The sequence below is a fragment of the Eurytemora carolleeae genome, unplaced genomic scaffold, assembly GCF_000591075.1.
Source record: "Eurytemora carolleeae unplaced genomic scaffold, Eaff_2.0 scaffold157, whole genome shotgun sequence".
NCBI lineage: Eukaryota > Metazoa > Arthropoda > Copepoda > Calanoida > Temoridae > Eurytemora > Eurytemora carolleeae.
In genome coordinates this window covers 91,914-105,626 of record NW_019396052.1, presented here as the reverse complement: position 1 = coordinate 105,626, position 13,713 = coordinate 91,914, and the positions used below count along the sequence as shown (strand labels likewise).

General features: G+C 31.9%; 1 protein-coding gene across 18 annotated transcripts in view; it reads right to left on the bottom strand.

Annotated features, from left to right (window-relative positions):
• The window catches only part of LOC111705455 (sodium channel protein para), an 85,969-nt gene extending 72,337 nt beyond the window's left edge, over nt 1–13,632 (bottom strand). For 16 of the 18 annotated variants that reach the window (XM_023478021.1, XM_023478045.1, XM_023478013.1 and 13 more), the window contains exons 1-9: nt 13,481–13,632; nt 12,690–12,754; nt 11,632–11,716; nt 6,894–6,973; nt 4,757–4,832; nt 3,056–3,147; nt 1,707–1,820; nt 363–491; nt 29–120 (exon numbers count right to left, since the gene is read on the bottom strand). In XM_023478021.1, coding sequence (XP_023333789.1) covers nt 29–120; nt 363–491; nt 1,707–1,820; nt 3,056–3,147; nt 4,757–4,832; nt 6,894–6,973; nt 11,632–11,716; nt 12,690–12,751 — 730 coding nt within the window. In that variant the 5' untranslated portion in view covers nt 12,752–12,754; nt 13,481–13,632. Of the gene's footprint in view, nt 1–28; nt 121–362; nt 492–1,706; nt 1,821–2,118; nt 2,125–2,603; nt 2,618–3,055; nt 3,148–4,756; nt 4,833–6,893; nt 6,974–11,631; nt 11,717–12,689; nt 12,755–13,480 lie in introns of those variants that run through there. The other 2 variants (XM_023478112.1, XM_023478119.1) reach the window with 2 other exon arrangements.
• Between the last annotated feature and the right edge of the window lie 81 nt (nt 13,633–13,713).

Genomic DNA, 13,713 nt, shown 5'->3' with positions numbered 1-13,713 from the left:
AAAACCTTTGTTGAGAATCTATGCTTACCTGGAATGATGGCAACTGTTTTTAGAGCTCTGAGAACCCTAAATGTTCTGAGAGCTGCCAGGTTTCCAAGATCTATTCCCATTGTCAAATATCTAAATAACTTTTTTTTATTTGAAGTCATCAGATTAATTTTGTTTTCCAGATTATGGAGGATTTTCTCTTCTCTGCTAATAATTTCTATTATAATAATCGTATACAATCGTATATATTTCTTCCCCAACAATGTTAATGTACGTTTTTTAAAGGTTTCTTATTGAAGAATTTTGTAAAAGATCTAATTTTTTAACGGAAAAACAATTAAATATTTTCACCCAAAATGTTCTAAAATACTTACGCTAAACTGATAACAATAAAGTCCAGCCAGTTCCAAGCATCTCGGAGATATGTGAACTTTACCATACAGAACCCTCGACCCATAACCTTCGTCGCAGATTCAAACGTGTAGATCGCTGTGAAAATGACCCTAAAAAACAATGTATAAAATCATTTTACCTACTTTAGATTTAGATGAGGGATTTTTGTGTTTTGGTAGTTCATATCAAAGAAGTACACCATTAGGTTTAAAAGATATAGGGACGTGAAAATTTGAGTTTGTGTCCAGAACTCAGTTCCTTTGAAATTTAATTTTACCCTTGAAAAAGGTAAAACTTCCATAAGCTGCAATAAAAAAGTCTCAACACTGTAAAATTAAATGCACATCTTGCTACAGAAAGTTTAAACAGTTTGGACGAGAGAGTAAAAACAGTGAGATATTCAGTTTTCTCCTTCAAACTTTTATAGTTAAATTATGTAAAGTTTTCCCCCCGCTCTTTCTTTATATACCTTCTCCCTTTCTTTCTCCCTTCGTAAACCTACTCCCCCCCCTCCCTGGTCTCCTTCTGTCCATTTTACCTTCTCCCTTTCTTTCTCCATCCTTCTAACTCAATCCCTTGACTCTTTCCCCTTCCCCCTTCCCCGTTCCATTCATTCTACCTTCTTCCTTTCCTTCTTCATACTTCTACCTCCATCCACCCTTTCCTCATACCAATTCTACTTTATCTGCTTATTTCTTTGGCCTTCTCCGTGTTCCCTTGGTCGTTCTCTTTATCCTTCTACCCCCCCCCCATCATTTGTTGCATTAAGATAATAATGATATGAAAACAAAATTAGAATTGTCAGAATTTTAATATTCAAAAGTTAAAGAAGATCAGAACATTCTATACCTTAAAGCTATATTTTACCAACGTTTTAAGAGATTGAAATTTGAAAATTGATTTTTTGTTAGACCATCAATGGTGACCTAATTTTAAATGCCATAACCTTGGGATATTAGAGATTTGAATTAGGAACAAAGTCCGCTAGCCAAAGTGCAAAAAACTTGATCTTTTATTCTTCATTCTTATGTTGTAACGGGAATTTTAATTCAGTGTTCTTTATTTTAGTTTTAATCAAAATTTTCCTTTAACGAAAAAAATACTAAAAGAAAGGAATTGATTTTTTGCCCAAACTCTGATTTTCTAAACCCTATATCTTTTAAATACATTATTGTAGACCTTTAATATTTCAAACTATGATTTATGTTAGATCAAATAATCTAAGTTTGAAATATCAAAGGTTTGAACCATTAGGTTGTAAAGATATAGGAATTATAAATCTTTAGTTTGTGGCAAAAACTCAGTTCCTTTAAAAAGGTACTTACTCTGTGGACTCTATCCTTTCACTTGGTGTCATTATCATCATGATACAATTGACGAGGATGGTTACAATGATGATGAGGGAGAAGAGAGGATGAACCATGATATGGATTGCAACCCTGAAACAAGATTAAAGGAATGGTAAAAATATTTACAGGCAGAAAATACATAAATATCTTAGCTTTCACACTGATTGAAGGGATGAAAAAGAAAACCATTTTTTACTGGATAAAATAAATTGTTAAAAACTTCTCAATGAAAAGAAGTAGAGAGGAACCTACATTCTAACTGGAAAGTAATGAGAAAGGAAAATACCTTCTAACTTGAAAGTAAGGAGAAAGGAAAATACCTTCTAACTGGAAAGTAAGGAGAAAGGAACCTACATTCTAATTGGAAAGTAAAGAGAAAGGAAAATACCTTCTAACTGGAAAGTAATGAGAAAGGAACCTACCTTCCAACTGGAAAGTAAGGAGAAAGGAACCTACCTTCTATCTGGAAAAAAAGGAAAATGAACCTTTATTCTATCTGTGGAAAAAGGAAAAGGAACCTACCCTCTAACAGGAGAGATAGGAGAAAGGAACCTACATTATACATGAAGAGAAAGGTGAAAGGAACCTACCTTCTAACTGGAGAGAAATAAGAAAAGAATATACCTTCTAACTGGAAAGAAAGGAGAATGGAACCTACCTTTTAATTGGAGAGAAAGGTGAAAGAAACCTACATTCTAACTTGAGAGAAAGGAGAAAGGAACCTTCCTTCTAACTGGAGTGAAATGAGAAAGTAACCTACCTTCTAACTGGAGAAATACTAACTGGAGAGAAAGGAGAAAGGAACATAGCTTCTAACCGAAGATAAAGGAGAAATGAATCTTATAACTGAAGATAAAAGTAAAAGGAACTTACCTTCTAACTGGAGAGAAAGGGAAAAGGAACCTACCTTCAAATTGAAGAGAAAGGAGAAAAGAACCTACCTTCTAACTGGAGAAATACTAACTGGAGAGAAAGAAGAAAGGAACCTACCTTCTAACTCGAGATGAGAAAGAAACTTTTCTATAAACTGGAGAAAAATAAGCAAAGAACCTACCTTCTAACTGGAGAGAAATGAGAAAAGAATCTACCTTCTAACTGCTGAGAAAAGGAACTGAACCTACCTTCTAACTGGAGAGAAGGAAGAAAGGAACCTACCTTATAACTGGAGAGAAAAACGAAAGGAAAATACCTGCTAACTGGAGAGAAAGGAGAAAGGAAAATATCTCCTAACTAGAGAGAAAGAGGAAAGGAAAATACCTTCTAACTGGAGAGAAAGGAGAAAGAAAAATATCTTCTAACTGGAGAGAAAGAAGAAATGAAAATACCTTCTAACTGGAGAGAAAGGAGAAAGGAACCACATGGAATCTTCTGCCGAATATCTGAAGATATCCTTCCCTTTGCTGACCACGATGAAAGTCTAAAAAACACTTTATTGCAGCATCCACTTTATAAATACACTTTATACACACAGAAAGGGAGGGGGAGTACTTATTGCATCCACTTTAAACACACAGAAAGGGAGGGGGAGCATTTATTGCATCCACTTTATTTACACTGATGGGGAGGGGGAGTATGTATTACATCCACTTTATACACACGGTAAGGGAGGGGGAGTATTTATTACATCCACTTTAAACACACAGAAAGGGAGGGGGAGTATTTATTGCATACTCTTTATTCAAACAGAAAGGGAGGGGGAGTATTTATTGCATACTCTTTATTCAAACAGAAAGGGAACGGGAGTATTTATTGCATCCACTTTATACACACAGAAAGGGAGGGGGAGTATTTATAAATAAAAATAACATGGTTATAAAGATAGGTTGAAGCCATAGAGAATAGAATATATATTAGAGGGGAATTTAAAGAATCTCTCAGTATGAATTTTTTCAGTCCCTTTCAGCCTGAAAGGGAGTTCAAAGTGTACAAATCATGTAAATGTTCACAAATTATATATGCAGTAGAGTACATTATTACAGTATGTTCCCTATGGGGAAGAGATGTGAAATGGCGTAAAAATAAATACACCAATTTGGCAGAGGTCTGTAACCAGTATTTGGAAGACCAGGAAGTGTCTCAATATTTCATAGAAATCAGAAAATCTTCTTTCTGGTTCAGTCATTACATTATTACATACAAGGGGATCCAGAAAGTATGAGATGAGATTAAAACTGAGGATTTTCAAGGGAGTGTTCGCGAGAAATGAAAGGGATTGGCTGAATTCGAATTGAATCTGTATCGAAATGATCTTTAGCGTTTATGATTAGGAAATTCGGAGTCAGCTTTTACCCCCTTTCATTTTTCGCAAAGGCATCCTTTAAACGAGTATTCTTGGTACATCGTAAACGATTTCGTATGTATTCTATACATACAGTATAGTTCTTCCTAGTATATTGTTTACATTTTCTTAATTTCATGATTCATGATTATGATGTATTTAACACCAAGTTTCGTGTTGGAAGAAAAGGGACGAAGAAGAGGAGGAGAAGGGTCATGAATACATTAAAAGGAACATGAGTCTTTGCCACACAATCAAACCTTTTAAAGCTTATATCTTTGTAACCTGATGTGGTGTCATTTTAAACTTAGATTATTTTATCTAACAAAATTCAAAGTTTAAAATATCTATGGTAAACAACATTGGGCTGCTAGGATATGGGGATTAGAAAATTTGAGGCAAAGACTCAATCTGAGGCAAAATTTGAGACAAAATCTGAGGCAAAGACTCAATTCCTTTGTGCACCAATTGGTATGATTTAGCTGATTTCTATCTCTATAAACTGTTGAATTTGGTAATTTCTTTTTTGTCTCTGCTGCATTAGTACGGAAGCTATTATTTTTTAAAAACCACTGATTGAAATCATCGACTTTTAGCTAAAAAAGGAAACTTTAATATCTTAACCAGGAAACTTTTGTGACGTCAAATTGTTATTTTATCTCTGGTTTATAGTAATGCATTTTAATCACCCAGGCCTGCAGTATGGAGATCGTAGATGATAAAAATATAATGTTTATTAATAATAAACCTTTTTATTCTGGTAATATGGGTCGATATCATCAAGTGGTATAGCTGTGAGCTCTGCCGGAAATTCAGCTGCCAACCTAAAAAAAAAATTGAAAAATGTAAATTTTTTTTACTTTCCATCATTTATCTAAATTATATAAGTTTCTAAATAATTATTGTTAAATATATATTTTGAAATTTTAATACTTTACAACTAATAAAATTAATCATAACAAATTACGATATTAAATTTTCGTATTAACATTTCAGCGCTGATATTTGAGAATATCTGAACAGTAAAAAACTCTTTCTTCTTCTGAGATTTCGATTTAAAAACGGAGTTTTTGACTCATCAATAATCCTTGCAATGCTGCACCAGAATATGAATATATACTAAATAAACTAGAAAGATTTGTTGAAAACATTATGAGACTTTAAAGTAACACAACGAGACTGTTGGGAAAAAAATTTTAAGAGATTTTTTACAAACGACCCCAAGTTTAATTTTAATTTACCAGTACCTTTACGTTTATTGATTAACAAAGAGAGATATATCATAGTTTTTCTGTTTTTCCATTTTACTTCATTGTCTCTAGAACTGCATTAATCCGCAAATCCTTTTTTACAACGAACTAAACTGCATTGATAATTGACAATTTTCAGACAACAAATTAACGATGACTTAATAATTTTTGCCTAGACAGAGGGTTTAAAGGTTTTAAAGGTTTTAAAGGGTTCCAAATTTCAACTCAGATTATTTGATCTAAGAGAATTCATAGTTCTAACTATTAAAAGTGGCATTGGGTTGGGATGCGAAGATATAGGGGGTTAGAACATAATTGGGTTGCAAAGATATGGGGGGTTAGAACATCAGAGTTTGTGGCAAGTTTGTCCGTTTGAAAATTCGAACAATGAAACAAACTACAGGGTAAAACCATGAATAGAAATAAAATAAATTCTCAATACTGATGGAATTCTAGTAGATTCTCGTGAGATAGGATCATGATGTGCTGGAGACAGGAATGAGAGATGAACAGAGTAGATTAGAATTGTCCATTGTTCAATGGGTCCCGGAGTATGATTGACATGTTAAAATATACAAATCTAATCTTTATCTAAACACGAACCTTATAAGCATGACATATGTATAAATACACCTTGTTAAAATTTCAAAGAGAATCAAATCTTAAAACGCTTAGCTGACAAAATAACCATTATTTTAGTCTTGGAAAAATCTTGGAAAAATTGTTGAAAATTGGAAAATAATTATAGGTCGTCTATGAAATGATTGACTCCCCCTTTAGTTATTAAACATGGTTAAACGGATGTTTTATATATATATATATATAAATATAAATAACCTGGGTTGCAGAATATCCTAAAGATAATTGAATTTGATCAATAATAAGATGACACTACGTATGCATTATGCAATATCGTCTCATCAATCTTATTCCTTTTCTAGGCTTATATCAATAAAATAAACAAGAGATATAATATATAATATATTTTATACGAAATAAATATTGATTTCTAGTTTATACTATCTAAAGAAAATGAATATACCTTGCAACCCAATGTCGTAGACCTTTGACGTTTTATATTATGAATTCTGTTAGATCAAATAAAATAAGTTTGAAATATTAGGTTGCAAAGATATAGAGATTAGAAGAAGACTCAATTCCAATATACTTTCACCTGAAAACAAATTATTTAATTTGATTTCCGAAAATTTTTTATTTCTTTTTTTAAAGGGTTTATTCACGATTCAAGTTTTTATCAGAGTTTTTTTCTTGATAAATTCAGGCAATTCCCTTCCCTTTCTGAGTTAGCTAGCTGCATAAATCCATAAGTCAATTCAAGAATGAAATCTCAATCGAAAATGATCTATTTCTGATAGAAAAAAAAGGATATTTCCATCATATTTGCTTGGAAAATATGGTTTAATGTGACGAGGTGTAACATGTATGAGTACAAACAACAAAATCTAGAACGACCAAAATTATTAAAAAAAAAAAAATTCTAGTTTTTATGCATCTGTAGCAAAAGCACTGGGTTCGGTTTAGCTAAAAAATTTGGTGAAAAATCCTTGATATGTTGTTCCTAAATTCTTTAAAAATGTTCAAGATTTCGTAAATTCCAAAGAAAATGTTTATAACCTGATAGGTAGAGGCATCCCTGCCTCAAGTTGAGGATCTGCTGCTGGTCCATCATCATCATCCTCATCATCATACCGAGCCTAGGCATGAGGGACCTCATTATATACGCAACACAGGGATTAAATATCATCATACCGGGTCAAGGCATGAGGGACCTCAATATATACGCAAAACAGGGATTAAATATCATCACACCGGGTCAAGGCATGAGGGACCTCATTATATACGCAAAACAGGGATTAAATATCATCACACCGTGTCAAGGCATGAGGGACCTCATTATATACGCAAAACAGGGATTAAATATCATCACACCTTGTCAAGGCATGAGGGACCTCATTATATACGCAAAACAGGGATTAAATACCATCACACCGTGTCAAGGCATGAGGGACCTCATTATATACGCAAAACAGGGATTAAATACCATCAGTTTACACACCCCAGATAATTGTGGGGCCTCTAAAAACCTTAAAAACATACAAATATTCCAAATAGCGATGCCCCACACTTGTTAAAGGCTAAAAATATATCTAATCACTAGAAATAATCTTATTGCTTAAATAAAAGTAAACCCTGTAATGATTCAGGATAGGATTGAATATAAAGATGAGAACAGAATTCTCTATTTTAAAGTATCGTCTGCTATCAGGAATTGTAAAAAAATGATTTTCTAAGATTTGTTCATTTTTCAAAAGTTGCATTGTGGCTTCTGGCACCATACTGTAATACAGATTACTTCACCTTCAAACTTATTAATAAAACTAGAAACTAAATACTGTACTGTACTGTACTGTACTGTACTGTACTGTACTGTACTGTACTGTACTGTACTGTACTGTACTGTACTGTACTGTACTGTACTGTGCGTCCAAAGATACCTAAATACTGAAATATAAATGTAAGCAAGAAAGATACATCATGAACTCCCCATTTTTGTTTAAAAAATATTTGTAATAAAGTTTCTGGGAGAAACATAAACAAAACTGAGGAGCACGGAGTTTGTTTACATTCCTCCTATTTTGTAACCAGAGATATGAGGCTCCATTGTATATTTTTCTTGGTTTAAAGTACAAATCTACTTGCAGAATATATATATCCTACCTTAAGTTTCTGGATAACAGTGAACTTTAGAAAATTAAAGAAAATGTCATGCGATTATACAATTGATTGAGAGGAAGAGAGATTTAATTCACGAATTCTACATTTTAGTCAGATGGTTAAATACATTTTACAGATCCAACAGTTCAGTATTTTTTATCTTTGACAATAAAAAAAAACTGAAAACGAGTTAATTTTACTTCAATTTTAACAAATTAGCAAATACTTAAATATTTCTAAATAGATTTAGTTATTGCGAAACTTTGATTAAATCTTAACCAAAGGAATTGCATTATTCAGCTCTTATTAGATTATATATTCATATGGTAATCTACAAATCTTAAAGGGAGTGCTTGCCAACAAAAAAAGAGTTGTACGTTGAACCATAAATAATATTTTTAAAAAAACTATGCTCTATTTTTACTCTTATAGAAGATTTCAGCCTAAACGAAACAAAAACAGTAATTCGTCAGCGAACTATTATCGTGTTTTAATGCAGCGTATCTCTTCTGTCAGAGTAAACATTTTGCATAAGTAAACTTTTAGAGAATATAATTTTTGTAAACTTTCTATATTTTTTTTTTTGGCGCCGTGAAAGCCAGAAAATCCTATTTGTTTAAAAATAAAAAACGCCCAACCATTAGATACGAAAAAGAATATTTTTAAAATTTTGTTAAATTACGCAAACCATTCTAAAATAAAAAAGAATAATTTAAAACTATTTTCGCGATGAGATCTTGTTTTATAATTTTTTTTCCAAAATATTACCAATAACTCGAGTTATCGGTGGCATCTATTCTTTATTCCTTATTTAAAGACTACATATTTTTCCAACATTGATAATCGTTATGTTAATACATTTTCATATCTTATTGAAAATTATGGCAATAAATTGATTTTAAACATAAGTGGAAGCACAACATTGTGCAATATTAACTGCACCCTGAAATTACCTAAAAAGGACTGTTAATGTAATTTCGACCAATTAGTTACATGCTTAATTAAACGTTACTCAACCAGAAATTGAAAGAATTTATCACTTTATAAGATAGAAAAACAAAGATATCCTCCTTATTGTTGTTCAGATAGATACCAACTATTTTTGCAAATCAGGTATACAACTCTCTAAAGTTTGGGTCACATAAAATTACGTTATCAGTCCCTTTAACAGCGTGTTTTTTTATTTTAGGTTGATAAAATCTTTAAATAAGTAAAAACATAAAATTGATAAAACATCTTACTACATGCATGCAATAGCTATTACAGAGTTAAGTAAATAAGCCCGTTAAATATAGATTAGTATATAAATATATATATATATATATTTAGATAAAGTTATATACTGTTTCTTACATCTTTTTGACCTCTTCTCTTCCAAATATGTTTGGGAAAAGTTGCCTTCGCCTAAAATATTTTTCATAAAGACTAAGATACTTCTGAAAAAATTGTTAAAGTAAAAAATCTGCTTTTTTCAGAAATTTGCTTTTATCTTTTTACACGTAGGGTAATTTATATTTAGATTAGATATGTTTATATGAAATGTATCATTTCTAAATATGGTATGGATTAACTTTATTTTAAAGAAGGCGTTTCAAAAATATGCTTTGGATAAATAGACAACCTCAAATCAAGTGTTTTGTTTGAAGGAATATATGAACGAATTCAAGCAAACTTCATTTTCCAAACTTGTAAATATTGTAAATAAGATTTCAAAGTTGATATCAAATATAACTTTATACAGAATATTTGTAGTTGCTGATGCTTAAGTGTAAAAAAGTTTAGATTTCTTAATTCTAATTTGGTTTTATCCAATTCATACCTTTTCCTGATGTAATATACGGTATTTTCTAAACTGTAAAGTTCCCCTTTAAACCCTAGTCCTTCAAACTTTAACAATTCATTAGATTTTAGAATTCAATAAACTTTACAGGATAAACCTACATTTTTTAAAAAAATTGACCCATCCATTGTTGTAAATAATTCTTGTTGTTAAAAACGTTTTTGTGGTAAACCTATTTGTAAATCATTCTTGTTGTAATTAAACGTTCTTGTAGTAAAACAACATTGTGGTAAACTGTTCTTGCGGTAAACCTATCGGTAAACGATTCTTGTGGTAAACCTTTCTTATGGTAAATTATTCTTGTGGTAAAATAACGTTCTTGTTGTAAACCAACATTGTGGTAAACCAACCTTGTTGTAAACCAACCTTGTGGTAAATCAACCTTGTGGTAAACCACCCTTGTTGTAAACCAACCTTGTGGTAAACTATTCTTGTAGAAAACCCTTCTTATAGTAAACCAAACTTGTTGTAAACCGTTATTGTGATAATCATTTTGGTCAACCATTCTTGTGGCAAACCATTATTGTGGTTAACCTTTCTTGTGGTAAACCATTATTGTGGTTAACCTTTCTTCTGGTAAACCATTCTTGTGGTAAACCATTATTGTGGTTAACCTTTCTTGTGGTAAACCATTATTGTGGTTAACCTTTCTTCTGGTAAACCATTCTTGTGGTAAACCATTATTGTGGTTAACCTTTCTTGTGGTTAACCAATCTTGTGGTTAACCACTCTTGTGCAGTTCGTGTGTAATTTTTTCTTGTAGTAATCCTATCGGTAAACGATTCTTTTATCAAAACTTTCTTATGGTAAACCATCCTTGTTGTAAACCAAATTCTTTTGTTAATCAACCCTGTGTTAAACGATCTAGTGCAGTGGTCAGCGATTCTTGTGGTAAATTGACAAAATTGTGAAGATACCTTGTGATAATCCAATTTTGCGGTAAATTATATATCAAAAAAGGCAAAACAAATTGTTTTAAATCAGTATCAAATACAAGACAATGAACTGAATTAGTTTTAAAAGCAAAGATAACGTTCAAAGAAAAATCTATAATACTAACTTCATTAACAAATTTGTTTCCATTTCGAAAATGGCGTTATCCTTCTTTGATGCAATTTTAGAAAGCAAACATTATAATTCAGTATACATTAAATATGCAGTTTATCAATTCTAATCAAGCGAATTCCAAAACTTGCAATTGACTTTTGTACATAAATCATAGGAAACCAACATCTAGGGACAAAACAAAACACACACATTTTCCAGTTGAAATATTTAGAGGTTGTTTGGTTTATATTTTTAAAGGGAGTGTTCATGAAATTTTGTGTGAGTATTCGATTATTTCAGCAAACTCAACGGAAACGCATTGATCACATGTGACTGTACAACCACCGTATACAGTTCCAACACTGATATTTCTTCTCTCTGTTGATAAAAATATTGAATGTCCGAAAGCACTCTCAAATTACGCACGTTGCACATTGTGTTTAAATATAAGAGATTATTTATATTTTTAATTCTCTCAATATAATTTTTCCAAACACTTTGTTTGATATCCCTAATATTCTATTCTTAAATTTGATCAAATTATTCGGAAATTCGAATAGTTTCAGCTATGCAAAATTACGTTATGGTTATTATTGCACTGCACTACACCTCCTGCACCTTTTATTATTCATGAACTCCCCCTTCAAACATTTCAAGCTCTAGATATTTCCAGATTAAACCAGATTTATCAGTTCAAACACACATATATATATATATATATATATATATAAATATATATATCGTATTTACCTCTCCTTCAGCTCTCTTCCTCTCTATTTCCTTCTTCTTCGCTCGATCTTCAGATATTCGTGCTTCAACCTCAGCCAAGCTTTCTCTGAAAATTAAATTAAATTTATTTAAAGAATTCTTTTGGCTAAAAGAGACTATCTAATTACTGGGGGACATGCAAATGCAAAAGATATATGTGCTTTACTGGCTTGAAAATTTTTTAATTCTGCCAATTCACTTAATCGTTTCTGTAGATAAAATAGAGAAATGAATTTACTAATTAGAAATTACTTGAAATTACGTCTTTAGTCCCCTTAACACATTTTCAATTTTGGGTTTATTCACTTTTTTGGTTTGAATTGTAAATATTCATTTGCTCGAAGAAATTTCCCTTTTCAAAATGCTAGTTTCAAATGTTCTAAATTTCTGAGTTTCTGTTTGAAATTTTAGATTTTCATACTTTCTCGTGTAAGAAATATTATAAAGCAAAATATTGGAAATAAAAGATTTTCTGGACAGTAATTTGTGGATTTCCAAAGTCTGACAGGTTGGAATCTTGAGAATTTGTGAAACTTTTTAAACATATTATTGATTATACCACGAAAGTTAATGTAGTTTTTTTATTCAAAATAGACGGCTTAAGCATTGAAACAATGAAGTAATATGCAGAACAAATATTCTGCCCTTTTTCAAGAACGGATGGAAAGAATGAATTGATGAATGCCTGGCCGATGAATGATTTAATGTATATACTAGTCATAAGAATGAATAATGAATGGATAAACAAGTTTTCGGGCTCTCTTGCAGAAATGAGAGTTTTGCAAACTAATTCCTAAACTAAAACTGAAAGTGTTTTATTGTTCAAAAATTTAAATTTCGACGACTCCAAAAGAAGAATAAGCTATTATTATTATTAGTGCGGTAAAATTGAAGGACAATGTATTGCGACACTTTAAAGTCGAACAATTTTTGGAAATACTTGCAACTTTTCAATCCCATGTCTGAATCTCTGTGTGCTAGAGGATGAATTGAAGGGAGGATGAATGAAAGGATGAATGAATAAATGAATGAATGAATACCTGGTAAATGGTCTAAATACTGGCCTCTCTTCTTGAGAAAAGCTCTCACTGTCTTCGGACATTATCTAAAAATAAAATTAAAAATAAATCAAACTTGCAATTTTTTTATTCCTGTCCGAAAGGAATTGAGCCTGAGGCACAAACTCAGATTTTCTAAACCCCATATCTTTGTAGCCCAATGTCGTGGACCTTAGATATTTCAGGCTATGAACTCTGGTAGATCAAATAATCAAAGTTTGAAATATCAAAGGTTAAGACCATCTAGTTGCTAAGATTTAGGGATTAGAAAATTTGAGCTTGTGACAAAGACTCAATTCCTTTCTCTAGAAAGAAGTACAGACAGGTATTTATTTTAAGGAATAAAAATATTTAAACAACTTTTCTTTAGTGCTTTTCATCTTTGCTTCCTTGAGTGTAACTGAAGGATTGAGCCAGGTTTCAAATTACAGCTGCAAAAAGGGTTAAGTGTGTCCTAAGAATCATGACTTGATGAATTTGGCAGCTTGTCGGAGCCGTCAAGAAAATCTTTTAAATTGCCAAGAACATGATACAATCAAGATTATTCAGAGCAAAGACAAGATTATACAAGAATGATGACATATAACCCATAAAGGATGAGACTTTAATGTCGACCTTGTACTCTAAGTATGCAGATCTGAAGGCTGAGTTTGGTGTCTGCCTTCAATCCATATATTTTTTTGAATCCTTTGAGGGTAACCTTGTAGGTAATCTTGTATTAACCACCTATCTCAAAAATAACAAAATTTAAAAACAAAAAAACACGCGTTTACCTAATCGGGGGAGAGAAGAGGGGTCTCCCTTTTCCTCGGACTGGGGCGGGGCGTGACCGTTCCCCTGCTCCGTGCTCTGGGAAGGAGGGGCGGAGCCCAGTCTTTAGTGGGCGTGGTATATGTGAGATAGGGGTGCAGGGAACAGGTCCAGACCTAGTGCACGCTCAAGTCAACAACAATCTTGGTTTATTTTTTAAAATTTTCATTAAAATGTATATTTTGTTCTCTCTAAA